The 25,226-nt window shown below is 42.2% G+C and overlaps 2 protein-coding genes across 10 annotated transcripts in view; one reads left to right on the top strand and one right to left on the bottom strand.

Moving 5' to 3' along the window:
- Window positions 1-905: 905 nt before the first annotated feature.
- MISFA (mitochondrial sheath formation associated) lies at window positions 906-13,277 on the bottom strand. 5 transcript variants are annotated; one of them, XR_007130561.1, is made up of 5 exons: window positions 13,049-13,183; window positions 11,103-11,242; window positions 3,496-3,588; window positions 1,685-1,722; window positions 906-1,017 (listed from the first exon to the last, which is right to left on the bottom strand). XR_007130561.1 is itself a non-coding variant. In XM_047747440.1 (5 exons), exons 2-3 carry the CDS (start codon window positions 4,070-4,072, stop codon window positions 3,496-3,498), a joined length of 162 nt encoding a protein of 53 aa, XP_047603396.1. In that variant the 5' UTR covers window positions 4,073-4,222; window positions 13,049-13,238; the 3' UTR covers window positions 906-1,017; window positions 1,685-1,722. The 5 variants fall into 5 exon arrangements, 3 of the variants coding, with proteins under 3 accessions (XP_047603396.1, XP_047603395.1, XP_047603397.1); XM_047747440.1 differs by lacking the exon at window positions 11,103-11,242 and adding an exon at window positions 4,004-4,222 and having other exon boundaries at window positions 13,049-13,238; XR_007130560.1 differs by lacking the exon at window positions 11,103-11,242 and having other exon boundaries at window positions 13,049-13,277.
- Window positions 13,243-25,226, top strand: part of UEVLD (UEV and lactate/malate dehyrogenase domains) — a 56,945-nt gene continuing 44,961 nt past the window's right edge. For 3 of the 5 annotated variants that reach the window (XR_007130558.1, XR_007130559.1, XM_047747433.1), the window contains exons 1-3: window positions 13,243-13,416; window positions 19,806-19,890; window positions 23,915-23,980. Coding sequence is in view for 2 of the 5 variants with exons in the window: in XM_047747433.1 (XP_047603389.1) it covers window positions 13,369-13,416; window positions 19,806-19,890; window positions 23,915-23,980 (199 nt within the window). In the remaining 3 variants the exon portion in view is untranslated. Of the gene's footprint in view, window positions 13,417-13,825; window positions 13,876-19,805; window positions 19,891-23,914; window positions 23,981-25,226 lie in introns of those variants that run through there. The other 2 variants (XM_047747435.1, XM_047747434.1) reach the window with 2 other exon arrangements.

Genomic DNA, 25,226 nt, shown 5'->3' with positions numbered 1-25,226 from the left:
CTGCCCCACCCCCGCAACTCCCCTCAAGGTCAGAAAATCCCAAACCACCTCTAGAGGCCTTACAAAGAATTAGGGCTCAAGCGCCCAGAATAATAGCATGGGTCTCACACTTAGGTTTCCATCCGTGGTCTCAAACTCAAACTGCATCCTACCGAGGACTGAGCAGTTAGTTGGCTTTTGTTCTATGCGTTTCTGTTTTGTTCCTTTGTGTTTCTATTAGAGGCAATCACTGCTCAAAGAATCATCAGGCACCTTCTTGGCTATTCGGGTGAGGGAGGCATTTGAGCCAAGAGACAGCCAAGATCTTGGATACTCCGGGCTCTTGTTTGGGTCTTTTCCTTGGCACATAAAAACCAAGGAGAGGGTCTGGATCTTGACTCTGCAATCCAGAGCTGTGAGGCTGGTAAGATCCTTGAACCTCTCAACTTCATTTTTGCCATTTTGTTAAATGAGGCCAGGGGCCAACCCAGGTTATTGTGAGGGTAAAAATGTATAATTTAGCACCCGATATTAAAATGCAGTCCTTTCCCCATACAGTGTAAGCCTTAAGTTCTTGATAATAGCTGTGAAAAGGCCACAGAGACGTATCCCCAAAGGATAGGCTTGACGTTACCCCAACAGCCTTTTCTGTAATTTTTTTTCAACCCTGAACCTGGATGCAGGAGAAAGCCTATACTTGGGAACTGGGTCTAAGGAGCTTTGGAGAATTTCTATCCTTAAGGATACAGAAGAGGGGGCAAATTGAACGAGGTATCTTAGTCTTACTGCCAGTCTTAAAACACAAGGGACCCAATCAGATCTCATCTACCTCCCTCCCCAGCCTGCATCCCCCTGTTTCGAGCTAACAGAATACCAAGTCTTCATCTTAAAAAGTACAGTAACTTTTTACATAAAATGTGACAAAATAATGTGCAATTACTTTATGCAAAACCAACAACAGGAGCTGTATAGCCGGCCAGGTGAGCTTCACAGCTGCATTACTTCGCCAGGATCATCTTTGCTTATTTCCACCGGGGTCTGGGGGGAGAAAAGTATGTCAGGTGAGCTTTACCTAGTGTCTGCTGGAGTGTGGGCATGAGGCAGTTGCCCTCCTTGCCGAGGACAGGCACAAGTAGTTTTGTCCAGTTCTCTGTCTTAATGCCTTTGATCCCAGTTGCCAGAGGGACATAGTCACAGAGGAGGAGGCCAAAAAGGGACAAATATCCAAGGTCTACCAGGAAGAGAGAAGATCTCTAGCACCAGAACCACTTTATCGACCACTGTTTACTCGAGGAGAAAGAGGGAGGTCTTGGTTGCTGGTGGGAGCTGATTTAAGAAATGCTACTGAAGCCAGAGCGCACAAAATGGCCCCCTGAGCACAAGACGAGGTGACCTATGTCGGACAGCTGTGACTCTGGGCCCGAGATGTCTTTACCTCTATTCCTCCAGGTTCTTTGAAACTGACGAATCTAAGACTAAAGATTCTTAAGAAAATATGTATAAAAGACATGAAAGAGAGGGAACTTTCAGTGAACGATAATAGAAGTACATAAGCTACAAGGACTTTCTTAAGAAAAGACTTAAAAAAAAAAAGAAGACTCTTTGTTTCTAAAGTTACTAGAGTTGGATCTTGATGCTTAGCTCCTTGATCTGGGGGAATACATTTCAAAGTAGAAATAGAGAACAAAGTTGAAAGCACACTTACCCCTCCTGGGGGATACTTATATCCCTTCCACATGGTTCCTGCAATGAGAACCAACCATAAGACAACAATCATCGTGGAGTTTCTTGCTCAGCTGGCGGTGTGTGCTGGGGAAAATGAGTGGTTCTGAAAGGTGTTCAGTTCCTTGAGTCCTGGGAACTGGGCTGTCTTCATTCAAGACCAGATGGTGGATAGCCCAGCATGATAGCTCCTGGCTGGAGAGTTTTGTGGTCTAGTCTGAACTGCAGTGGCTTGTCATACCCATTTTGGGGGCCAGAGCTCAGACACCCAATTGTGACATCAGCTCCTGTGACCTTGAGGGGGGACCAGTCAGACTAAGCAGCTATGGGACAGTTGGCCAGGGTGCCTGGCATGTTGGGGCCAAAGAACCCTTAATAAAGGGCGTTGTTCACTGGTGACCCTACGTGGTTAGGATCTAACTGGCATCACATCTTTATTAACTCCTCTCCCGTCAAAATATTAACTACCGGTTTTATGCAATCAGATGCAAAAAAGCATTGCTATGCAAACAAAACAAGACAAAATACCCTGGATTAATTGGGAGGATTGTCTAGGCATGCTGTGAGCAATTTACTTTATATACTATTGCTAGGCTACTTGAAAGAGAAAAATCTTGCATTTTGTGAAACACCACAGGTAAACCCTCATTATGCAGGGTATGCCCCCTCTCAGTCTCACTGGAAAGGGAAGGGAAGGAAGATGGGCTGTTATGCTCAATTCACAGCAGGAGAAAGCTGAGGAGCAGAACAGTTTCGGGGGTTTGGTCAGGATCAGGCAGCTCAGCTAAGCTGGTGCCCAGTGCGCCCATCCACATCCCCATCCCCTGAGGTCTGAGGTCTGAACTGAGTTGGGTCAATATTCACATAGACATTCTGAGGCAGGTGGAGGAAGAAAATAAGAACCCTCATGCCCTGTTCCTAGTACCCCTGGGGTTGGGACTTGATGCCCTGTCGTCTAGAGTAGCTTCCCAGAAAACCTGCTCCTGTAACGGTTTATTACTAAGACTTTAAGTTTCTTTAACAGTGGGAACATCTTTGAAAGAACAGGTCTGAATGAAAGGAAGTGGGATATGAGAACCCCAAGAGCTGCTTGCTAAAAGGATACTGTATTCACGTTTCCTAGAGGCAGGCTGGTCCAGTGGAATGAGTCCAAGAGGATATTAAGTCCTATGCTTGCATCCCAGCTTCACAAGCAAGTTGGTCTGTGGCCTTGGGTAAATAGCTTGAGGATGTTGTCTCAAGTCAATCTTTGCTGACCAGTTCACTATTTTGCTCATCTGTTAAGTTAGCACTTAGTAAATACTTTGCATCAAATGCTTGACATGATTTCCCAAACGCAATCCTCACAAAAGTCGTAAGATACTGAGCTATCGCCATTGGGCAGGTGAAGAAAGGGAGGTTTAGAGAGAATTCAACCTTCCCAAGGTCATACAGCTAGTGAGGAGCAATGTTAGGGGTTGAACTCATTCACCATAACTCAAGTCTCGGGAGCTGCCAAAAAGGGGCACTGAAAATACTCATCCAACTTCTTACAGTTTGTGAGAAAAGATATTAATAGACAGGAACAGTCTTTGAAAAGAATACTTGGGAGATGTGCTGAACCAATCTTGGAACCTTGGCCTGCTGCCCAAAGCAGGGCTTGCTGTCTTCTTTCTCAACCACATACCTCAAACCACCTCCCCTTTGCCAGCTGATATGTTTCCCAGGGGGACATAAACTCTCCACTGAGATTTCAGAGCGTTGCGGCATTCTCTGGAAAGGGAGAAGTTGAGTCCAGCAGACCTGACCACTCACTCAGAGCTGCGGGTCTTCATCCAAGGTCTGGCTCCTCAGTCGTGTCTTGTCCTCCTGAACAGACCACTTCTCTTTCCACTTCAGAGTTGGAGGCTGAGTCAGAAAGAAATGTAAAGGCAGAAGTGGTTCTACTTGTTGGCCTAGTAGGTAACTGCCTCTGTATGACGCAAGGGCCGTTGGGAGGTCCCTCCAATGCTCACATTCCCTTTCCTACCAGTGACCGCTGATCTGCTTGGCCTCAAACCCTGTCTCCAGCAGACCCCTTATAAATTCCACAATGCTTTGAGATAAGTGCTATTATGTACCCAAGAGGCAGGTGGAACTTAAAGATATCCCAAGGGGATGAAAAGTAGCCTGGGAAACTAACTCTGTTCCATTGCATCCTGACTTCGAATTAGTGGTGAGACCTCAACTATCCTTCCCCTTTGGTCAGAAATCCCAGCTGGGAGGGGGAGCCAGAGCCAGGACTGCCCACTACCAGGGGTTCACAGGCAGGGTCATTACTTACCATGAACTCCGGAAATGTGCCCATGTAACATGCAAGTCCAACAAAAAGCATCCAGCCAAGTACAATCATGATAACAAGTAAAACAATGTCTAAGACACAACTGCGCAGTTAAAGACTATTCACCAAGGTCTTGGCAAAGGAGTGTGCTCATGAAACCCTCAGTTGGTAGAGATCTTGCATGTCAGTTCCAGTCCTTGGCTCCAAAGGATCCACACGGCCCTACTGGAGAAGTTAGGAGTCTAGTAGTGCTTTGTGACATCATTGGTCACACGGCCCAGGCTCACAACAGGTCAGAGAGACTGCCCCCAGACCAGTAGCTGCGTGGCAAACTAAGCTTTTTATATGCATTCTCTCATAGCAACAATATGAAGTAGGTACTATTATCAAGCCCATTTACTAAGAAGACTGAAGTGTAGAGAGCCTAAGTGACTTGCACCAGGTCACAAGGCTGGTGCTCCAGACCAGGGCCAGGACTCGGGGCCCAGCTACCCGTTAGGAAGCTGGGCTCCCTAGACTAAGACAGGGCAGACAGCGATTGGGAAGGGTGTGAATGGAATAAACTGAATTCTAGGGAAAGCGAGACATCTCTTATTTCTGTCCCTGCAACTCTCTCATCATCCCAAGGGCTCTGTCACCATCATTTTATACCATTCTTCAATATCTTTGGTCAGTAACTCCCTGCTGGTTCTCCTCACTTGGCCTTCAAGAAGCCACAAGGAAGTCCTTTCCTCGCAGAAACCTCCAACTCATGCTGTGGCTCCCTTCCTAACCTGTTTCCTAATTTCCTTTTATGACCACAAACTTCTTAAACAAGTGGTCCACACTCAAAGCTTTTCTTCCCAATCTCTATCTTTTTTCCTTATATCACATTCCAACTTCTGGTCCCACACCACTACTTAGATGCTCTCAGAGGTTACCAAAGACCTCCTTTTTGTCAAGTCTAATGACCTCATCTTCATCCCTCTGACCTCCGTGCACTGTCACAATGGACCCTTCTCTCCACCAGAATTCTTTCTACAGACACACATCCCTGTCTTATTTTGATATGCCCTTTATTTGCTTTACATTTTTGAAGAAAATAATAGGTGCTCATGGTAAAACATGAAACCACCTGCAGACATATAAGAAAAATCTAACAATCTCCCCTCTTTTCCCTCTCAATTCCCACCCTCATGATGTACCCAAGCCTGGTTTGTACCCTTCTGCCAAAGGATCCTCCATGAACTTGCAAACATCAGTACACATATGGAGGGATATAGAGGATTTCTTTCCAGCATTGCTTTACCAAAGGTGATCAGATTACTTACGCTACTAAGAACCTTGCTTTTCTTCTGTTAACAACAATATTATCACAGACATCCTCCTGGGTCAATGGTTAAAAAAATTTAAACACATTCCTTTTTCTAATAAGAAGTTTTATTGAGGTATAAATCACATATGATAAAATCCACTCCCTTTTAGCGTGCAGTTGATGAGTTTTGAAAAATGTGTCAATCTTGTAACTACCACCACCATCGGGAGAGAAGAAATCTCAATTATCTCAACAAGTTCCCTGTGCCCCGTTGCAATAAGTCTCCTCCCTTGGACTCCTTGCCCCCTGGAAACCATTTATCTGCTTTTGCATTTTCCAGAACTTCCCATAAAGAGAGTGACAGGCTCATTCACTGGCTTCTTTCGCTTAACATAAAGCTTTCAAGGTTCATCCACGTTGTCCAATAGCTTGTCCTGTTTTATTGGATGAACACATAGTCTACTGCATCGACAGCATAGTTTATCAATTTACCTTTCAGAGAACATTTGGGTTGTTTCCAGTGTTTGGGTTATTATGAACAGAGTTTGGATTATTATAAATCTGTGGGTACAGTTTCTTGTGTGAACATAAGTTTTAGTTTCTCTAGGGTAAATCCCAGCAGGGGTATTTGAATCATATGGTAAGTGCCTGTTAAAAAAACCTTTTATCACTATTCTCAGCAATTTTACTTTGCTGTGACTATGTAACTTTCTGCATGTTTCTTCTATTTGGGGTTCAGTAAGCATCTTCGAACTGGGGTTTATGGTCTTCCTCAAATTGGGAAAATACTTGGCTAATATTTCTTCAAATATTTTTCTGCCTCCCAGTTCCCCTCTGTGACCTCCGTTACGTGTGAGGCCAGTAACCAATGTGAATGTGTCCCAAAGCTTGCTGGTGGTTCTGTTCATTCCTGAGTCTTTTGATTCTCTTTGTTTCATTTTGGATAGTTTCCACTGTTTTCTTTTTCCAAGTTCACTCGTCTTTCCCCTACGGTGTCTAATCTTCTGTGAATCCCATACAGTGCATTTTTCATTTGATGTTTTATTTCTCATCTCTTCAAGCTCAATTTGTCTTTTAAAAAATTCTTTCATTTTTTTTTTTTCCACGTCAGGTTCATGCTTCCCTTTGTATCCTTGAGCATTTTTGTAGGATTGATGGTAAACATTTTAAGGACTCCATCTGCAAATCTACCATCTCTGTCATTTCTGGAGATGTTTGATAGTTGATTTTTTTCTTTTTGTTATGGGTGATATTTCCCTACTTCTTTGAATGCCTGGTAAGTTTTGGTTCAATGTTCACATGGTGAATTTTACAAGGTTGTCTACGACTTGGTTATATTCCTTTCAGTAGTGTGGGTTTTTTTTGTTTGTTTCCTTTTTTTTTCAAGGATGTTTGGAACAGTTTGATTCTTTCGAGGCTTGTTTTAATATTTGTTAAGTGAGCAAAGAGCAGCTTTTACTCTGAGGATAATTATCCCCATTACTGAGCTATGACCCTTCTCATGCCCACTGGACACTCTCTCTGATGCCTATTGTGTTCAGCCTTTCAAATCTGTGGAATTTTCCACAACTCCTAGCCCTTTTGGGAGCTCCAGGAAGTGTTTGGCCTGCTGTTTGTGGGTGACTCTTATCCTGGCCGAACTCAGCCAAACACTCACAAGGACCCCTACTGAGATCTCCAGAGTTCTCTCTCTGTAGAATCTTCTTTGCCAGGACCCCATCCTGCAGTTTCCTGCCACTCTGGCCTCCTTTGTACTCTGCTCTTTCTTTACAACCTAGCAAGAGTAATCTTGGTTTGGGGAACCCCACTGTGCGGCAGTCTGAAAATCACTTCCACGCACTAGGCTGGGGCAACTGCAAGGCTCATCTCCTCTATTTACTGTCTCTCAAAGTTCACAGGCCTGTGCTTGCTGCTTCTTGCGCAAGACCTGAAAACAATTATTTCATATATTTCGTGCAATCTTCTCTTTGTTTATGGAGAGAAGGCAACTCTGTAGCAGTTGATCCTTCTAGGTAGATGCAGGAATCCAATTTATTCTTTTTTTAATTTCTGAATAATAGTCCACATTTATTTCCTCTTTCTCCTAACGATGAATCTATCAGTCAAGAGATGGAAACCACACAGTAATTTCAACAGAGAAAGTTTAATAAAGAGAATTATTAACTAGGAACAAGAGATTAACTAAGGAAAAGGTAGAAAGCTCTACCTATACAGACATAGCATATATAGGGAGCAGCCACCACCCCTAAGGCTGAGGCAATGCACCCAAGGGAGAAACATACTTGTAAGAGTGCCCCCCCGCCGGGGCACCTGGGTGGCTCAGTGGGTTAAAGCCTCTGCCTTCGGCTCAGGTCATGATCTCAGGGTCCTGGGATCGAGCCCCGCATCAGGCTCTCTGCTTAGCAGGGAGGCTGCTTCCTCCTCTCTCTCTCTGCCTGCCTCTCTACTTGTGATCTCTGTATGTCAAATAAATTAAAAAAAGAAAAAAAAAAGAGTGCCCCCTGCTCCTCAGAGCTGAGATCCAAAACTTGGTGAAAAAGTGGTGGCCATCCCCGACTGGATGGTAGAGAAATTCAATCAGCTGCAGGCCAGACCTCACAATGAGAGAATCACTAGATGCTGGTGAAATTTGACAGGAAGTCTCTTCTGGGAGGCTCACTGATCATTGCTGAGAATCTGCCAACAGAATATACCAGGATGCTGGTGGTAGAACTCAAGAGGTTCTCTACGGGGTGCTGGTGGTAGAACTCAAGACAAACTGTTCAGTGGTAGGGACGCCATTGAAACTCAATGGAAAACAGTCCATAGAGAGGCCACGGGAAGTCAACATGGGTAAGGACCACTGGATAGCCCCCACGTGCTAGCCACACAGCAGAACAAAGAGAAACAAAGGCATCCTGGAACCAGGAAGAGAAGTTTCTTCCTCCTCTAGTAGCTCCCCAAGGCACTCCATTGATAAAACTTATCATCCCCACGAGCAAGGAAAAAGGGTTTTACAAGGTTCAGGTTCATTACAGCAGAGCAAGCAGTGAATGGTGGATTCGGAGCTGAAGGACAGTGAGTTCATAAACAGCACAATGTGCATTTAGGTTTTCTCCCACTTTTTACCACCAGACATAATGTTGCAATTGTTACACAACATTTCTTAGACAATTTCTCCTGAGTAGTGCCAAGTTTTTACTTGTTAACCAGGAAAGCAGCAAGATGACAGAGTATGCCAGTTCCGATACAGCATAACAATGGAGAGGCTATATAAAATCCTTCCAAAAAAAGAACTTAAGAGAAGAAAAGAAAGATTGTAATTTCATTTCGTAAGGACAAAGGATACCTGTGGTAGGACTGCCTGGGATGCAGCATACACTGTTGGTCAATGAACAGCAACACAGGCTCCATACATCTAAGTGAAGGATACTGGGTTCTGATGCACACGTTTTTAAAATTTTCATGCGGTCTCATTTACTTTTTTTTTTTTCGTTGCCTATGCCTTGGTGTCATATCCAAGAAATCACTGCCAAGTCCAATGTTATGACGTTTTTTCCTATGTTTCCTTCTAAAAGTTATATTGTTTTAGTTCTTACATTGAGGTCTCTGATCTATTTTAATTTTTATATATGGTGTTAGGTAAGAGTCTAATTCATCCTTGCATATGGATATCCAGTCTTCCCAGCACCATCTGTTGAAAAGACTGGCTTTCCCCATTGAATGGTCTTGGCACTCTTGTCAAAAACCATTTGACCATGTATGCAAGGATTTATTTCTGGGCTATCTATTCTATTCCATTGGTAAGGTACTTAAAGATGTCAAAATCATAGAGACAGAAAATAGAATTCTGAGTTGCCAGGGGCTGGGAAGAGGGAAGAGTAGGAAAATATTATTTAATAGCTATAGGGTTTCAGTTTTAGAAGAGGAAAATCATTATTGAGACGGGTGGTAGAGACGGCTGGACAACATTACGAATATATCTAATATCAGTGAACTGTATACTTAAAAATGGTTAAGATGATAAATTGTACATTATGTGTGGTTTACCACAATGAAAAAAATGAGGGGAAAGAGAAGTAAATGATAAGGATACATGTGTCTGATATTTGGAATATCAGGATTTCATCCCTGAACAATGTCTGATTGGACCAATAACTATGAAAGCAAAGAGTGTAAACAGAGATCAGAAGCAGAACACCAAGAAAAAAATTCTAATTTTAAACAAGCCATTCTTGTGACTTTTCTCAAGCTACAAACAAAGATGCAAAATATACACGGTTCCCATTTCTTAGTTTGGGGATTTTTTTTCCCTTTTAATATAATTAACAACTTTGTACCTGTGTCTTGGGTACCTTAATTCTAGTAAGACAAATTTCCAAAATTTTTCTTATAGTGTCAAAGGTATGTCAGATTACTTTGCCCAAAGATTGTAGCAAATTATGCTCCCACTGACTACGTTTGAGTTTTTTAAACCAGGGTGCAAGGATGGGCTTCAGTGGATCTCTGAACATTCCCAGAACTGGAGACAAAATGGACTGCATACGTTGGCATGTACATTTTTCTGGGACAGGTCTGTATCTTCCAACAGATTTTTTTTTTTTTGAAGTCTGAAACGCTAATAAGGCTGAGAACTAGTACACTATACCATCTTCTCCTTATGGCTTTGGTCACCCTACACTTACATTCATTCAGCAAACTTAGCAACTATCAGAAGAATGAAGACATGCATAAACTCAAGTATGTGAGGTACTGGGAATACAGAGACAAATGAGATCTGACACCTGTCAGGACCTTACAGTCCTTGGGGACAGAAAGAGGGGAAGAGATGAAGTAGTCCAGTACAATTAAAAAAAAACCAAAACCCCAGGCAGGGCATTAAAGGTTAAAGCATAGAAGACACAACATGTTTGGGGGAAAAGTGAATATTTCAGCCTGGCTACATTACAGGCTGTAATAGTGCCAATTTCTGGACGTGCGGGGCCAGGGTCATACCAAAGTCAGCCAGTGTTTGTACTCCACAATCTTCCTCTTATGAATAAATACCAATAGGCACAGAACTCTAGCTTCCTGGAGATTATTAATCACAAATTTCCATCACAATTCACACACAGAAAGGCAGCAAAATGCACAGAGAAGGAACATGGTCTCTGACATCACTTTCTGCAATAATTTAACCTTCCTGAGTCTTGGTTTCCCTATCCATAAAATGGAGCGAATTATATCATAAATCCTCTATTTTAAGGTGCATACTTTTTCACATTTTAGTCCTTTTCAAATAGGTGTAAGTGGTAAAATTAGTATTTATATTTAATTTTGTACCCTTTTCTCTCCCAAAACCTTGTCAGTAATAATACATCTCTTACTCAACAGGATCTCGGAAACGAGAAAATAGGTAATACAATCCTAAACCTCAGTTTCCTCACCAGCAAAATTGAGATAATTTTATGTAGGTCATTGGTTCTGAGAAGATTAACTGTGGTAAGCACGTAAAATTCTTAGCAAAGAACCTTCCACACAGGAAATGATGGCTATACATACACAGAGAGGCATAAAGTGTCACAGGGCCTGTAAGTCATTCGTGACTAAACCAGAAGAGAATGAGCTGTTTGGATGAAAGGTGTCTTCCATAAATAGTTCTTTCATCAAAGATTGAAGACCCTTGCTCAGGCCTCACTTCTAACATGGTATAATTTCCTTGATTAAAGGATTTCTGACAGGGTCTGTGAGATATTAGAGGCCCTGGAAGTCCCATTGTTTCCTAGGTTTGGTAGATCTGCCTGAGGTGCTCTCAGAGGCCTCTTATCTTTCAATCTTCTCCCCTCCTACCTTCTCTTCTGTCTTCCTCTCTCACCCCACAGGCAGTCTCTTCACAAGGCAGTAGTCAGACCTATTCCTTTAAGACTCAGTCACATCACTTCTCAGCTCAAAACCCTCTAGCGGCTTCCTCTTTCTCTCAGAGTAAAAGCCTAAAAAAGAAAAATGCAGCCCCTGACATCTGGGAACTGGTCTCACCCAGCCAGGAAGGTCTCCCTGTTGTTAGAAGTTGATGCGGCACTCGCGGCTAGGCTATGTTATGCTCCTGTTGGATAAAACAACCTCACAGATGCAAACATCAGACAGGGTCACTCAGACCATGATAAAATGAGACCAAATAAGGCCAATTCATAATTTTGTCTAAGCAGAGACAAACCCAGGTCACTGTGTAGCCCATGAAATAGCAAACATCCTCTTCTCACTGCTAATGCATATAAGTGACTGCTTCTTCTTTACCAATTACTGCTTTCTCCTTGCTCCAGTTTGCCTGTTGTATGGATATTTACTGAGATATCCAATCACAGAACTGTCTCTGCTTTCTCAAAGCTCCCAATCCAGAGTGAAGGTTCACTTCATTAAACCCTCCCCCAAGTCACCCAAAGCCCCAGTCCTATACTAGGTCTTTCTCATACTCCCGCAGTGAGCAGTCCCAATGGATCTCCACAGTATCTGCTCCCTCACTGCAAAGAATAATCAACCCCACGTGCTTAAGTGTGGGTGTGTTCCTGATGCTCTTCTGGCTATAGGGTATTGACAAGCCAGAATCACAAATGTCTACAAAGGCCCCACAGGCATTAGAATCACAATCACGTTTGTCAAAAATGATGACTTGAACCACCCCTCCCCCAGAGTTTCTGATTCTGTAAGTCTGGGGATGGGGTCTTAGAATCTATTTCTCACAAGTTCCAGGTGATGCTAAGGCTGTTGAGTCTGGGGCCATACAGGAAGAATCACTGCCCTAAGCCATTTGTGGCTTCCCCTTTATTTCCCTGATTTAGCCTACATCTGTCTCCTCCCCTCTTACTTCATTCTACTCCAGCCACACCTGCCATCTTGCTGTTTTGAGCTCACACCTGTTGTAGGACTTTGCTTTGAATGCCCTCTAATAGAGAACACTTACCCGCTCACCTTCAAGGAGACCTACCCTGATCTCCTTACCCTGTCTTTTTAAAACTTTATTCCCCACAACACTTAATTACCTTCCAGCATATGGTCTCATTTACTTATTATATGCATTGTTTTGCTCTCCTCCTAATAAAAGAATGACAGCCTTAGGACAACCGATATTTTTTGCCCATTTTGTTCACTGCTGTATCCTCAGGCCTAGAAAAAGATCTAGCAAATAGTCAATGCTCAACAAAAGTTTGTTGAATGAATAATACCCTTTCCAGCCTTTTCTTCTAAGAGTTACAGCATTCCTGCCTCTGGCTCACGGTGTAAGTACAACCTCAGTCCTGCTTACCCATCCTCCTGACAGTTACAACATCCATCTTCTGCACTTTTTAAGCCCAGCGGCTCAAATCAGGGATAAAGCAGGTAAGTAAATCACAAGTCAAGGAGACCAGACAAGGCCAGCAAACTCCATCCCTCATCCTCTCTATGTGGATGACCTTATCCACCAATCTACCTTCTCTCTTGTTCTCAAACTCTTTTTCTGACCTAGCTTTTTCCTCTCTCTGCCACCAACAGTTATGGCGCCCCTCCTTAAAAAAAAAAAAAAAAAAAAGGCAACTCCTCCCCGCGTGCTGCACCAACCCTCACCATCTCCCAGTTTTTCGACAATGCTCCTTCTGACTCCATTTTCCCTTTCTAGCTTCCTGAAAATTTGCTTTTGAAGTTCCGTTACCTCTTCGTTCCTAAATCTAACTATAATTTTTTCTCTTGATCTTTCTCGATACTCTGCTGAATTTAACACACCCTTCTAGAAACTCTTCCAAAACAGAGCGAGTTGCTTCTACCTCCTTTACTGCTTCTCCTCGGGTCCTTCCTATTCCTCTCCTTACAGATGTCCCCAAGTTTCCTTCCAGCAAGCCGGGTCGTGACCCTGGGGCGCTAACGTCTTTCCGACCGCGCTCAGGGTCCGCGCTGGGGCGCTGGTCCGACTCCCCGGCGGAGCCGCCGCTTAGCCAGGGCGTTGGACGCGGGCGGACTTTCCAGCCTGGGAAGGGGCGTGGCCTTAGACCGCTCGGGAGACTTGGACCTCGGCGGCCTCCGTCCAAGGGTGGGCACGGAAGGAGTTCCGCAGGCTGGAGTCACGGAACCTGGCTCTGGGAGGTGGATGGAGATGGAGTTCGACTGCGAGGGTCTCAGACGGCTACTGGGCAAGGTGCGGGCAGCCCTCCGGGCCGGGTCAGGAGCCTCGGGGAGTTGGGGGCGGGCTGCCTCGTCGAGACGTTTCCCCGACTCATCTTGGGGTTTGGAGCGGAGGCGGGCTGGCCTGAAGCCGGCTGCGGGGAGTGTCCCCCGGGAGCCTGTGGTCTCTCCCTCCCGAGCCCTCAGTCCCAGGGTGGGGGCTGTGGCTCCGCCCACGATTCCTCAGGGCCCGCATCCTCCACCCGGTGGGAGACTTTCTCACGCCACCAGCGTCTCTGGTTCTCAAACTGCTCCCGGCACTCGCCTGTCCCTTTAACCACGCCTTTCTCTCTGCTGATAGGGCCTGCCCCTTTTTTCTGGACTTGCAGTCTCCTCTTTCTGAGACTCAACTCAGACGTCCCTCCCAGCAAGATTTCGGAATCGCGCCCTTCTCCCTGCTTGCTTTCGGAAGTCTGGATTATCACGTTGTGGAGTAATTACTTATTTACAATTATTTATTTATTCATGCGGTGTACTCACCGCAGAGACGGTGCTGTTGTATTCCCTTCCCTAGCACTGTGCCTGACCACTGCGGAGGTGCTACATAACTGCAGTGAATGAAAGACTTGAGTAGTTACAGGAAGGTTGAGTGAGAGGCCTGACCCAGAAATCTAAGCTACATTTCTGGGGCATGACTAGTACCAGTTTCCAGTTTAGTCCAGGCCATTGGTCCAGGCTCTTTGATTTCCCACCAGTGTATACTCTGAGGCAACCCTCCTTTCCCCAGCTTTCTAGTTAAGTGATTCTTAATTTTCTTAAGACTTCTCTATGCAGAAATCATACATGCATGCTATTTGGGGAGAAGGGATTTGCCTTAGTTGGGGCAGTTTGCACATCTGTGCGAGGTTGTGAAGCCTCATGACTGAAAGTGTTTATTTAATTGATTTAAATGATTTTATCTGCTGGGACAGGTGGGTATAGATTTTGTAGGAAGAGAAGTATCATGCTTATGACTACGCCCTTTGTGTCTTCTCTTCACAGAATGTATCAAGTTTTTAAATGAGGGGAGCATGACATATTATTGTTCAGTGGGAAGAAATATTAAAGTTGAGAGTAGAATAAGAACTTTATAATTTTTCCTTCATTAGATTAGCGTGAATTAAGATAATTTGAAATGATTTGGAGGATGCAATATTTATAATTTTTCCTAAATTAGATTAGCATGAATTAAGCTAATTTGAAATGATTTGGAGGATGCTAGTGGTTAAATGACTATTTAACCATTTTGGAGAAACTTTGGCCTTGTTAATTTGATTTTGTGTGATTTATATCCCTTCTGCATTTAGGTACCACAGAGAATTCATAGTATATGAAGCAACAGACATTTGCAAAATTATCTATAACTAAAAATTAGAAACAACCCAAATGTGCATTGACAGAAGGAAGAAAAATTTGTTGTATATTCACACAATTGAAAACATTACTGTGTGGCAGTGAAAATTAACTGCAATGTGCAAAAATACAAATGAATCTTAGAAACATTATATTGAGTGAAAAAAATTGGAAGTTACATGGAAAGTTATAATTTGGTAAAACCAACAAAATTACAATTAAACAAAAACTAAACAGTCAATAGCGTGTTGTTTAAGGATACACCACATGCATGATAAAAGCAGATGAAGGCAGAGAAATGTAAATCTGAGTTAAAGGGAGGCAGTTGAATGGGTAAGAGGAGCACTCAACAGATATAACGGTATTGGAGGGGTCTGTGCTGTCTTAATATAGTATCCAGTAACCACAGTGGCTATTTGTCAGAATTAGATAAAATTAAAAATTGAGTTTCTGAGTCACACCAGCCACATTTTAATTGTCAACAGCCACATGTGTCCTGTGGCTCCTATATTAGATCTTCACGTATAGATCTTTTCCATCATGGCAGAAAGTTTTGTTGGACATTACTATTCTGGAGCTTATGTGAGCATGTTGGTGCATGGGTATTTATTCTTCCAAATTAGTGTGTATGTTTGTGTGTGTGTGTGTGTGTGCGCACGTGTGTATACACGTATGTATGTATTCTTTAGTTTGTATTAAATATTAAGTTTAGGGGTGCCTGGGTGGCTCGGTTAAGCGTCCAACTATTGATTTCAGCTCAGGTCATGATCTCAAGGAGTGGGATTTGGGGAGACCCGTATCAGGCTCCACACTCAGCCTTCATGCTCATTGGGGAGTCTGCTTGGGTTCTCCCTCTCTCCCTCCCTCTCCCTCTGCCCCTACCCCCCCCCCCCGCTTGCATGTGCACATGTGCACTCTCTTTCTCTCTCCATCAAAAAAATAAATATTTTACGAAACAAATATTAAGTGTAGAAAAATTAATCTGGTTCCCTCATTGGTATTTCAGAATTTTGTGGTTCCCACATCACTAGTTATCTTGGACAAGTAGCTTAACCTACCTTTGCTCACTCATAGAATGTAAGATTGGACTTGATCTGTAAGATGTGTGCCAGTTAACATTTTTTAATGAAATGATGCCACAAAGTATTCCTTAGTGTGTCCTACATTTGAGGATGTCATAATAAGAGTACTCTTATACATCTTCCTAAATATAAGCCCCTACTAAATAAACATAATATAGCAGATAAAGTTAAAATTTTAGTAACTTCTCAATTTTTCAGTGTTATTGACTTTTTTAAATTAATTTTTTATTTTTTATTAACATATAATGTATTATTAGCCCCAGGGGTACAGGTCTGTGAATCGCCAGGTTTACACACTTCACAGCACTCACCATAGCACATACCTCCCCAGTGTCCATAACCCCACCACCCACTCCCTAATCCCCTCCCCCCAGGAACCCTCAGTTTGTTTTGTGAGATTAAGAGTCTCTTATCTCTTACTGTTTGTCTCCCTCCTGATCCCATCTTGTTTACTGACATTTTTTTGTTTTTAAAGTAGGCTCCATGCCTAGCATGGAGCCCGATGTGGGGCTCGGTGTGGGGCTCGAATTCACAATCTCAGGTCAAGACCTGAGCTGAGATCAAGAGTTGGAGGCTTAACTGACTGAGCCACCCAGGTGCCCCAAGTGTTACTAACTCTTGTGACACTATAATCGCTTTAGTTTTAGAATCTCCCAGGCCACGTGTTTTCTCTTTAGTGACATGCCTGCTCCCTTTAAGTACATCGTATAGCCTGAGGCACATTTCCTTAGAGAATGTTATGTACACTTCTCTTAGGTGGTATGGAACAGTAAGGGAATATATGCCTTAATATTGCACTAAGAAGATATTCTGTTTCATATATAGTGAAAATGATGTGAACATTTTTTTCAGGAAAAATGAAATAGGTCTTTTTTTAGGTGTCAAAAAGGCAAATCACGTATTTGACTAGTAGTGACATTTGGGTATTCAAGCCCTGAAGAAGACTGCTTTTGCCCCCTTTCGACCAACTTTTATAGCAATTTCGCAATTAAATCCATTCTGATGTATATCCCTAGGTGATTAATCACATTCTCACAGGATTAGAAAAAACAGCTTATAATTTTAGGTAGAAAACAAAAGTTTTCATTCATAATAAATATTCCAGGTGACAACAGTGCAGGCTTTTGTACATTTGTGGGATGATTTCATTCACATTATTTACACTGAGTCAGGGACCCTGAATCTGGGCCTCATTTCACTCTGCTGCAGTTAATCTGATCAGTTCTTAGTTTTGATGCCCAGTCCTGTCGATCATAATTTCTTTCTGTATCCACTCTTCTCATATACATCTGCCTCTTTGCTAATTCCCATCCAATCAGCCTACATTTATCAGAGGCATACCCTGTGCTGAGTGCTGTGGGGAGATACAGAGATGAATAAGACATGATTCCTGCTCTCAAGTGATTAATAATCATAGACTTTTTCTCCTGCCAAATTCTTTCCCATGTTAAAATGATCTTCTCCGTTCCCTCTAATTTTCTGTACCATTCTAGACTCTAATGTAGATTGTAGACCGCTCTTCTTCGAGGCCTTTCTCTAACTTAGATATGCTTCATGTGGGTTTTTCATTTCTTGCCTGTACTTGCTATTACATATGTTTTTGTTAAATATTCCACTTTTACATGTGTTAATCATGAGGCATACCTGTGAAGTTGCTAGGTAGTAGGGGAGCTGTATTTCCTTTGCAAATGAAAAGCTTAAGGCTCAGGGAGAGGGAACAGAATCTATTAGCAGTTATTCCCCATTTCTTCCCAATCTCCCATAATCCTAGGCACCTACTAGTCTCCTTTCTGCTTCATGGATTTGCCTATTCTGGATATTTCATATACAAATCATATAATTTGTGGCCTTTTGTGTCTGGCTTCTTTCACTTAGCCTAACAGTTTTCAAGGTTCATTCATGTGGTAGTATATATCAGGTCTTTATTCTTTTTATGGCCGAATATTCCATTTTATGGATTTATCACCTTTTATTTATCCATTCATCAGTTGATGGACATTTAGCTTGGGTTTTTTTTTGTTGTTGTTGGCTTTTATAAATAATGCTGCTTTGAACAATTCTGCACACTTTTTTTGTATGGACATATGTTTCTACTTTTTTTGGTTATATACCTCAGAGTGGAATTCCTGACTGCCAGACTTTTTCAAAGCAGCTGTACCATTTTCTTACCAGCAGTGGTTTATATATACTGGGGTTCTGATTCTCCACTTCCTCTCCCATACTTGTTGTCTTTTTTATTATGGCCTGTCCTTTTTTTTTTTTTTTTAAGATTTATTTATTTGAGAGAGAAAAAGGGTGAGTTGAGGGAGTGGCAGAGGGAGAGAATCTTCAAGCTGACTCCCCGCTGAGCATGGAGCCTGATGTGGGGCTCAACCCCACTACCCATGAGATCACGAGCTGAGGACCTGAACTGAAACCAAGAGTGGGACGTTCAACCAGATGAGCCACCAGGCGCCGCAGCCTGTCTTTTAGTTGTAGTATGAATCCTCCACCTTTTGTGTTCTTTTACAAGATCATTTTTGGCTATTCTAGGTCTCCTCCATTTCAATACGAATTTTAAGATCAGTTTGTAAATTTTTGCAAATTAAAAAAAAAGCCATTTGGGATTTGGTAAGGATTGTTGTTTATTGAATCTGTTGGGGAATATTGCCATCTTAACAATGGTAAGTTTTCTGATCTATTAACAAGGGATGGCTTTCTTTTACTTAGATATACTTCAATTTCTTTCAACAAGAAAGTTTTATAGTTTTTACACTGAGTTTTACATCTTGTTGTTAAATTTATTCCTAAGTGGTTTTCTTCTTTTCGATACTATTGCAAATGCAATTGTTTTCTCAAATTCGTTTTCAGATTGAGAAAAGATTCTTTTTTTTTTTTCCTAAAGATTATTTAGAAAGAGAGCATTAGCAGGGGGAGGGGCAGAGGAAGAGGGAGAAGTAGATACCCGGTGAGCAGGGAACCCCATTCGGGGCTCAATTCCCGGACCCTGGGATCATGACCTGAGAGCCAAAGGCAGATGGTTAACCAGCTGAGTCACCTAGGCACCCCGAGAAAAAATTCTGAACATACTTTTTTTTTTTCCTTCATGTAATCCCCAGCACAAGTCTACAGGTAAGTATTGTTTCTCTTTGCAAATGAGGAAAAAGATTTAAAGAAGTTAAATGATTTTGCCAAGGTAGTATTTCAGGGAGTATATCTGGATGAGTGAGGAGGCAGTTCGCTCACCTTGATGGCAGACCATTGAATGCTGTCTGTCCTTCCTACCAAAACCAGGATGCAGAGGGTTGGGAGGGATCAAGGAGTCTCAAGTGAATGAGGTATTCAAGAATGAGACTTGCATCTAGAACGTGGTGATGTGGGTGCTCCTGCCCTATTCCTTAAGCCTTCAGGGTGTATTGGGAGGCCGTTTGAGTCAGTGATGAAAAGCCCAGGCCCAGGGGTGCCTGGGTGGCTCAGGAGGATAAGCCTCTAGCCTTCGGCTCAGGTCATGATCTCAGGGTCCTGGGATTGAGCCCTGTGTTGGGCTCCCTGCTCAGCAGGGAGCCTGCTTCCCCTTCTCTCTCTGCCTGCTTGTGTGCCTACTTGTGCGCGTGCGCGCGCGCTCTCTCTCTCTCTCTCTCTCTCTGTAAAATAAATAAATCTAAATAATAATAATAATAATAATAATAAGACCAGGCCGAGTTTGAGCTCTGACTTCACTCCTTAATTTGCTACCTAATCCAGCAAGTCATTTTGATTCTCTTTCATTTTCATCCTCCTTAGAGTAGAGCAGTTATCAGCCCTATTAACCTTCATGGGGTCCTTATTAAGAGGATTAAATCACATACTATCCATATTCCTAAAACTCAGAGCCCAGGGCTTAGCACATAGTGTTCTGTTAAAAGTTCACTGTAATTGTTCTGCTGCTTAAAGCTTTATTCTTATTCCATTCTCATTTTTCTCTTTTCAGTACAAGTTCAGAGATCTAACTGTGGAAGAACTAAAGAATGTAAATATGTTTTTCCCACATTTCAGATATTCTATGGACACTTATGGTAAGAATCATAACCCCTAGTTTTAGCTACATTAAATTGTTAATTATTCACAGAGAGCTACAAAATTATAATTTCTCATTTCTCTCTTCTATCCCTTGATTTTGAACTATACTTTGCAACCTGTGGTTTAGGAGGAAATTTAAGTTAATACAATGTATAGTATTAGTTTTCTGTTGCTGCCAGAACAAATTAGCAAAAATGTTACAGGCTTAAATACAGAAAACAAATTTTGGTTGCCAGTGGGGTTGTGGTGCTGGGGTGCATGGGTGAAAGAGAGGAAGGTGATTAAGAGTACACTTAACTTGATAAGCGCTGACAAATATATAGAATTGTTGAATCATAATATTGTACATCTGAAACTAATAGAACACTGTGTTATTATGCTTGAATATAAATAAATAAGTAAATAAAATAAAAAGCGAACAATGACAACCAATCAGCACAAATTTAGTAGCTTAAAAAAACCGAAGTTTAGGGGCACGTGGGTGGCTCAGTCTGTTAAGCATCTGCCTTCAGCTCAGGTCGTGATCCTGCGGTCCTGGGATCAAGTCCTACATTGGGCTCCCTGCTCAGTGGGAGCCTGTTTCTCCCCCTCCCTCTGCTGCTGCTCTCTCTCAAACAAATAAAATCTTTAAAATAAACAACAACAGGGGCGCCTGGGTGGCTCAGTGGGTTAAACCTCTGCCTTCGGCTCAGGTCGTGGTCTCGGGGTCCTGGGATCGGGTCCCGCGTCGGGCTCTCTGCTCGGCGGGAAGCCTGCTTCCCTCTCTCTCTCTCTCTGCCTGCCTCTCCGTCTACTTGTGATCTCTCTCTGTCAAATAAATAAATAAAATCTTAAAAAAAATAATAATAAAAAAATAAACAACAACAACAACAAAAAGCAAAACTCAAGGTTACTGTCTTACAGTTCTGTAACCTAGAAGTGCAACACATGTTTGGACAAAAATCGAAGTGTTGGAAAGTCTTAGGTCCTTTATGGAGACTCTGGCAAAGAGTCTGTTTCCTTGCCTTTTTATTATTTCTATTTTTTTTTAAGTTTATTTATTTCTTTTAGTAATCTCTACATACAAGGTGGGGCTGAAACTCATGACCCTGAGATCAAGAGTTGCATGCTCCACTGAGCCAGCTAGGCGCCCCTCCTTGCCTTTTAAAATTTCTAATGGTGACCCACATTCTTTTGCTCCTGATCTCTTTCCTCCATCTTCAAAGGTAGCAATGTTGCATGTCTCAGACCATCCTTCTGTAGCCATATCTTTGTTTTTAAGAACCAATGTTATTAGATTAGGCTCACTCCAATAGCATAGGATAATTTCCCCACCCCAGGGTTCTTAACTTAATTGCATCTAAAATGTCTCTTTGCTAAATAAGTTAACATATTCACAGGTTCCAAGGGTTAGGGTTTTGGGCATCTTTGGAGGCCATTATTCTGCCTACCATATGGTTGATTCTAAATTATTAATAACAAAAGTTTTAGTTATCTTGTTCACTTATAGTTGCCTAAGAAAGATTTTACGTTACCATCTTTCAGAATTTCTGACCATAAGCCATACATGGAGATACATTTCTTTTTAAAGATTTCATTTGTTGGGGCGCCTGGGTGGCTCAGTGGGTTAAGCCGCTGCCTTCAGCTCAGGTCATGATCTCAGGGTCCTGGGATCGAGCCCCGCATCAGGCTCTCTGCTCAGCAGGGAGCCTGCTTCCCCCTCTCTCTCTGCCTGCCTCTCTGCCTACTTGTGATCTCTGTCTCTTTGTCAAATAAATAAATGAAATCTTAAAAAAAAAAAAGTTCATTTGTTTATTTGAGAGAGAGCATGAGAGAGAGAGTGCACACAAGCATCAGGGAGGGGTAGAGGGAGAAGGAAACTCCCTCCTGATGAGCAGGGAGCCTGATGTGGGACTCTATCCCAAGATTCTGGGATTTATTGAATGCCTGATATGTTGCCAAATGTTTTAGCTACCTTACTTACATATTTTTTACAACCAAAGCTGTGAGGTAAGTGTTACCACCTTTGTTTTTCAGATAAAGAACCTGAGACTCAAAGAGTTTAAATAGCTCACTCAAGTACACAGGAAGTTAGGGATGGAGTCGGCTTTGTACCTGTGTCTGTCTTGCCCTCTGCTCAAATACAGCTTGTTCTTTTATTTTTTTATCCTTTTTTTTTTTTTAAGATTTTATTTATTTATTTCCCAGAGAGAGAGAGAGACAGGGAGAGAGGGAGCACAAGCAGGGTGAGTGTGAGAGGGAGAAGCAAGCGTCCCGCTGAGCAGAGAGCCCATTGTGGGGCTCCATTCCAGGACCCTGGGATCATGACCTGAGCTGAAGGCAGACGCTTAATGACTGAGCCACCCAGGTGCCCCTAGCTTGTTCTTTTAAAGGTCTTTCTTCATCATAGAGACTTAAAAATGTCATTATACCAGTTAATTCTTAGTTTCATTTTCTCCATTTAGAGCAAGCTAGCCATGCCATTAAACTCTCAAGCTATAGGATTAATATTGTCAGTGTACATTTCATTTTTGAATACAGTGATAGTCATGTGTCATAATCACTTCTATTTTGGATTATTAGATTATATATATTTACAGCTACATCTTCTCTATCACATTTCTAGGTTATTCTGTTTTCTTGAGTAACAATCCCTTTTCCACTGCTCTTTTTCATTTTTGTTTTTGCCATGGAGTGAGATCCCTTTACCCACTGTTACCTTTTACTTATATAGTTCAAGGTAAACATTTGTGTTTATGTATCCTCTAGGCCTTGAATTTTCTGTCAGCCTGGTTTCCTCTTTTCACTTTCTAATAGGTCATCAAATTTAGTTAGAATTTTTCCTCCTACTGCCTAAATAGGATGGTTACTAAGTACTAAGAGAACTACCTTCTCAGGTAGTTGAGTAGTTTGAAACCAGAGGTAGTATTTTCTGTATTCAGTTCAGAGTTGAGAGCATTAATTCTCTGCCACTGTATACATAGTCATTGATGGGTTAAGTTGAAGTTACAGACACATGAAGGTGGAAAAAAGATTGAAAATAATGGAGTTAAGGAAATTGAGGAAGATAATTAGTGATCTTTTTTTTTTTAAAGATTTTATTTATTTATTTGACAGAGAGAGATCACAAGTAGGCAGAGAGGCACACAGAGAGAGAGAGAGAGAGAGAGAGAGAGAGAGGAGGAAGCAGGCTCCTCGCCAAGCAGAGAGCCCGATGCGGGACTCGATCCCAGGACCCCGAGATCATGACCTGAGCCGAAGGCAGAGGCTTAACCCACTGAGCCACCCAGGCGCCCTCTTTTTTTTTTTTTTTAAAGATTTTATTTATTTATTTGACAGACAAAGATCACAAGTAGACAAGAGAGGCAGGCAGAGAGAAGTGGGAGTTGGGGGAAAGCAGGCTCCCTGCTGAGCAGAGAGCCCGATGCGATGCGGGGCTCGATCCCAGGATCCTGAGATCATGACCTGAGCCAAAGGCAGAGGCTTTAATCTACTGAGCCACCCAGGCGCCCAATTAGTGATCTTTCAAAAAGGTCAGTTTAAAAAATAAAGCTAACACTTTTTTCCTTATAAAATTATAGTCTGGTATGTGAAAGTGATTATAACTGATTTGTTACACGTGACAATTATTTGATAATGTCCCCACATTTGCTAATCCTAAACTTCTTAGGTGTGTTTTCACATTAACTCATTTGATCCTTATGACAACTTTATGATGCAGTCTTATTGTCTTTATTGTATAGATGATGGAACTGAATGTCAAAGAGATTGAAGTAGCCAAAAGTTGCCAGTGTCTGAGTGGGGAAAGTAGGCCTGGAACCTGGGATTGCTGTATCAAAGCCCTGTGTGTTTTCAGCTGTCCTCTTGACTTTCTAAGAAAACAGTATCTAGTAATTTCCCCCTTGTCAGCATATTTACAGATTCAAAGATGATGAACTTTAGAAATTATGGGTGCTTCTTTACGTGTGTATATGCATGCTACAAACTTAAAACTGTTTTTTCTACTTTTGAGTGCACATTTTGGGGCTTTTTTTCTTCCAGTGTTCAAAGATAGTTCCCAGAAAGACCTGCTGAATTTCACTGGCACTATTCCTGTGATGTATCAGGGTAAGTGTGGCAATTGAGAAAATGTGGGAGTTTTGTAAAAGAGCCACTAAACAAGAACTTACATTTGTTTAGTTCCGTAACATTCTGAAAGTATTTTCACATATATTTTTTCATGTGTGTGTGTGTGTGTGTGTGTGTATAAAATCTATACAGAACCTTGTTGGACATAGCAGAATGCTGTCCCATCTAGTCGGTGGCCTAGATTAATATCAATTAATCCAGTTCAGTTCAACAAATACTTACTGAGTGTCAACTATGTGCAACTACTCTGCTAGGGGCTAGTGTACAGAGGAGGATAAGACAGGTGTGGGGGAGGAAGATCTTCCTCTGCTCTTAGCTGGACTTAGAATCAAATTGACATGAGATGGATGAAAAGGAGAAATTCAAACTAAATAGGTGTGTGTATGGGGGATGCACCAGACGTGAGATTCCAAAGGCAATGCGGTAACATGAATTCAGCTTATATGAGCTAAGGAGAGGGGAGGGGCCTGTGGACACAAAAGGGAAACAAACCATTAGCAAGAAGGGAAAGGAGATGCTTGGAAAAACAAAGGTTGACCTATTATGTAGTAAGTTTTTTAGGTAAAGGGGAGTCTCTGTAAGGAACTCTTTTCCTGGTACAGGCTCGTCTTTCCTGTGTAAATTTCGATTTACTTTTAACTCAAAATCATCTTTATGCCAAAGTGGCCTGTCTTGGGCTGCCTGCCCTGGGCCCCTACACAGATATAGGCCTGCTCTTAGGGAGTGTTCTTGTTGCTTTCCACAGCAAAATGCAAGGATCACACCTTTTTCTCCATTACATCAGTGTTTTATTCCTCTCCCTTTCCATCTGTATGCTGTCCCCATTCTATGGGTGAAACTGAATCTTAGCCTTGTCAAGTGATTTACCTAAGACCACATAGTGGTATCAGGCTATAACTTGAAACTCCAACAGGAAATTTGAGGCCATTGGAGCTCAAAGAAAGCAACATATTTTCAGGTGGCCTGACAGGTTAAAATAATTAAGTGCCAAAAAGAACAAACAAAAAAATCACTAGCTCCCCTATACTTAACTCTTCCTAGTTTTCCAGACCTACTTCTGTCAATGTTCAATAGGACTAACCTTTCACATAGGTATAGGTGATTGCTTCTATAGTATGACGTAAAGAACACCAGGGAAGCATTGGTTCTAATATATTTCTCTGAAGGGGTGCCCGAAATGCCACAACTAAAAATTTATTCCTCTTTTAAAATGCAAAAAATCCCA

This window comes from Lutra lutra, chromosome 10, assembly GCF_902655055.1.
Source record: "Lutra lutra chromosome 10, mLutLut1.2, whole genome shotgun sequence".
In the NCBI taxonomy this organism is placed as follows: Eukaryota; Metazoa; Chordata; class Mammalia; order Carnivora; family Mustelidae; genus Lutra; species Lutra lutra.
Note: the sequence above shows the minus strand (reverse complement) of the source record. Positions and strands in the feature narration are given on the sequence as shown.

What these genes read in the sequence shown, in the direction of transcription:
- MISFA (XM_047747440.1), bottom strand. Translation starts at nt 4,072, where the DNA reads ATGATTGTACTTGGCTGGATGCTTTTTGTTGGACTTGCATGTTACATG. An exon ending in GCACATTTCCGGAGTTCATG is followed by an intron (nt 3,589 to 4,003) that starts GTAAGTAATGAC and finishes TTTCTGACTCAG; the next exon opens with CCTCCAACTCTGAAGTGGAA.